Source organism: Triticum aestivum, chromosome 3A (assembly GCF_018294505.1).
Source record: "Triticum aestivum cultivar Chinese Spring chromosome 3A, IWGSC CS RefSeq v2.1, whole genome shotgun sequence".
NCBI classification, from domain to species: domain Eukaryota; kingdom Viridiplantae; phylum Streptophyta; class Magnoliopsida; order Poales; family Poaceae; genus Triticum; species Triticum aestivum.
Genome location: NC_057800.1, coordinates 715,346,340 through 715,349,885, shown reverse-complemented (window position 1 = coordinate 715,349,885; position 3,546 = coordinate 715,346,340). Strand labels below are relative to the sequence as shown.

The window sequence follows — 3,546 nt, the reverse complement described above, 5'->3', positions numbered from 1 at the left end:
GCTATACTAATGGCGCGCCAGTGGTGCGCTACTGGTGCGCCATTAGTAAAAAATACTAATGGTGTGCTACTAGTGGCGCACCTGTAATGAGAGGTCGCATCCTTTCTGGCCGATGTCAATGCAGAGCGGCTGCTCACAGAGGCATGAATGCGGATAGCTGACGCCCGGCGGGAACGCACGCGGGCGAGGGAGAAGGGTTTTGGGTGGGCCAGAGTAGTGAGAAGCAAAGGTAGCAGCGGTTCGAATGCCCATAAAGCCTCCTAGTTTGTCTTCAATTTACGTAAAAAAATGTGTCTGGATTGTCGAGCGGACTAATAAGTCCATGTCGAATAACAAAACATGTCTAGACCGTACAATCTAAACATATGCGAATGACTTAAGGGTCCATTGGACATGCCTTATAACCTGATCTGCGTTCTAGAAGAAGTTCACCGTGTCGGAAGGCCTTGACATTTCATTCCCCCAGTGTGCTGGATATACTAACGGACATGCGCCCATATCGCACTACTTAATTAGTGATCGTGTTATCACAATTATAGAATCGATGCGTATCTCTCCATCCTTACTTACTAGTGATCTCCATTTACACGGCATAAATTGACCCCAGAAAAAAGAGGAGATTTGCGCCAAATTTAGAGCCATGCCATTTGTTTTTTGAGAAGAATTTAGAGCCTTGCCTGCTTTTTTCTTTCTTGATGTTTCTTTGTTGTTGAGCCTTTTGTGCCTTCACAGCTGCCCCGATCGGGCCCGATCGAGCAGGCCATCTCGGCGGGCTACGCGTGTTGGGCCGAGTAGGGAAATGCAACAAGTACGAGCGGTGCGGTGGTTGGAAAGAAACGCAGCCGCATCTTCTTGTCGGGTGGCTCAGCCTCCTTGACTTCATCGGAGGGAGGGGAGACCTCACCGGAAGGAAATGGAGGAGGAGACAAATCTGGGCGGCGCCGGCGGAGTGGAGGTGAAGGAGGAGGAGGGGGTCGAGTCGTTCGAGCCGACAGAGGACGAGCTGGTGCTGCACTTCCTGCGGCCGCAGCTGCGCGGGTTCGCGCCGCGCGTGGCGGGCGCGGTGGTGGAGGCGGACCCGTGCGCGGCGCCGCCGTGGGACCTTCTGGAGCGGCACGGGCTGCTGCGGCGCGGTCACGGCTACTTCTTCCATGCGCGGCGGCGCGGGAAGGGGGGCCCGGTGCAGGTGCGGCGCACCCCGTTGGGCGGCGGCGGCACGTGGATGCACAGCGGCAACAGGGAGGACCGGCGGTCCGTGACGGAGCTGGGCGTGGTGGCGCGGTGGTCCATGACGCGCTACTGCTTCTACGCCCGGGACAGTGCGCAGGGGCGGCGGAGCACCGGGTGGGTCATGTCCGAGTACGAGATCACGGACCCGCGGTGCTACCGCCGCGCCGACGACGGCGAGGAGGAGGAGTACTGGGTGCTCTGCCACGTCCGCCGCAGCACCAGGAAGAACGTCAAGCCGCGCTCGCGGAGGCGGTAGGCTGCCGCGCCTCGGCTCGGTCGCCGGCAGGCGCAAGGCGGAGACCGGAGAGGATCCCCGAAGAATCTCGTTGTGCGTTTCTTGTGTTCGTCGCCCGGGCTGTGTGATCTGTCGGTCGGTCGGTCCGCGCGCGTGCGCCACGTGCAGTGTGTAGAGAAGGAAATAAAATGTGCGCGCTGTTGCGATCTTGGGCCTCTCCCTTCCCTTGGTTTCTCCTGCTCCGCGCATGTGTTGCGCTGCGCGAGCTGATGTGCGTTTGTGCCCAAGTGTTTTTGGAAATAGTTCGAAACAGACCTTGAATTTATAGACGGAAAGCTAAATCAAATCATGAACTTGTAATATCGAAAATGGCGCACCAAACTTTTTGTTCCCGGTCTATTTTGAACCTTCAGGGCGTTTAGCTGGTATTTGCTGACGTGGCAAGTCAAATACTAGGGTTATTTCTGCAAAAAAAATACTAGGATTATTGACCGGCTGCTCTGATTTTATTTTGTTTGTTTTCCTTTCCTTTTTTTTGTTTCTTTGTTTTTCATTTTCATAATGATAATAAATAATTCAATATTTTGTAATGACTTTTTTTGAACTACCAAAGCCACTTGTCTTCTATAAAGAGCGACGAAAATTTACCGAACGACAAAAAAAATACTCTAACTAGAGTGATTTACAGGAGTCAATCTCGGATCTTGCACTGAGAGCGCCCGCAACTAGCCACTCGGCTGCTCATGGCGATAGATAGTGCGTCCTCAATAAGAATAGACAGGAGTGTCCATATATGCAAGCACTTTTTTTAAATCTAAACATTTCTTGAAAAAAGTTGTGAACAATTTTGACATGCCAATTTTTCAATAAGGGTTAATTGGTTAAATGCCACTCCAATTCTGGCGATTCCAAGAAATGCCAGTGCAATTTTCCAAACTTTGAAAAATGCAACTCTAAATTTTGCAAATTATAAAAAATGCCACTTTTCAAAAGTTTAGAAATTGAAGTCACCCTTTTTTAAACACAAATAATTTACACAATTCCACAAATATGTTTTTTGGAAAATGTGACACAATTTTTGCAAAAAATCTAAAAAAATAGAAACATTTGAAACTTTTGGAAATCTGAACATCTTGTGACAAATGTGAACAATTTTTGAAATAACGATTTTTTAAAATGTAAATATAGCTTGAATTTAATTTCAAACACGTCTTCGAAACACGAGACAATTTTCTATTTTGGACCAAAAATAGGAAACATTAACATTTCTTGAAATTTTGTACAAACTATGAAATGCACGAACATTTTTGAAAATTCCCAAACATTTTTTTAATTTATGAAAAGACAAAAAAAGTTTGTGCAAAAAAAATTCAGGATTAAAAAGTGTCCCCCTTTTCATAAAAATGTTTATGTATCAAAAAGTGTTCGCTTTTAAAAACTGATTGTGTTTTAAAAAAATTGTCTGTTTTTCAAAAGTATTCGGAATTTCATAACATGTTCGCACTTTAGAAAATGTTTGGGGATTTCAATTTTTGTTTACATTTGTAAAGTTTGCTCTTAAAACACGTTTTCAAATCTCGACACTGCATTTTCTATAAACTACGGTCGGGCTTCTAATTATATCAGTGACAGATCATTAGCAGCTCCTAGTCGCAGTTACGATTCCCCCGGTTTGTCTCTTTTTGGGTATTTTTACGTTGCACTTTACGGAAAAGTAAAAAAAAACTTCGCTTCACGCTTGATGGGCTGGCCCAATCGCGTCCGCAGCCAACAATCCCAGGACTTGGCTCTGCCAGGTCGACAATCCCTGTTTGGGAACGCCCTCAAGGTTCAAAATAAACCAAGATCACAGAGTTCGGCGTGCTGATAAAATGCTTTTCTTTATATTAAGATTGTCAAAGAGCTTGATGTTTTCTTAAAAACCACTTTTATGGGCGAGAAACGCATCTAACATTCATTTGCCTGACATTTTGTACTTGTCATATATAATGTCCAATGTATTTTATAGAGACACTTGCATCTTTGACTGTAGTTGGTTTCTACAGATTTTGCCCTCACTTTTCGAGCCTGCTCAGTTTTGT

General features: G+C 46.1%; 1 protein-coding gene across 1 annotated transcript; it reads left to right on the top strand.

Annotated features, from left to right (window-relative positions):
* The first annotated feature begins 674 nt into the window (after positions 1 to 674).
* Positions 675 to 1,629, top strand: LOC123059379 (NAC domain-containing protein 92-like). Its single transcript, XM_044481961.1, has one exon. It carries the CDS (start codon positions 914 to 916, stop codon positions 1,484 to 1,486), a length of 573 nt encoding a protein of 190 aa, XP_044337896.1. The 5' UTR covers positions 675 to 913; the 3' UTR covers positions 1,487 to 1,629.
* Positions 1,630 to 3,546: the final 1,917 nt, after the last annotated feature.

What these genes read in the sequence shown, in the direction of transcription:
- LOC123059379 (XM_044481961.1), top strand. Translation starts at nt 914, where the DNA reads ATGGAGGAGGAGACAAATCTGGGCGGCGCCGGCGGAGTGGAGGTGAAG.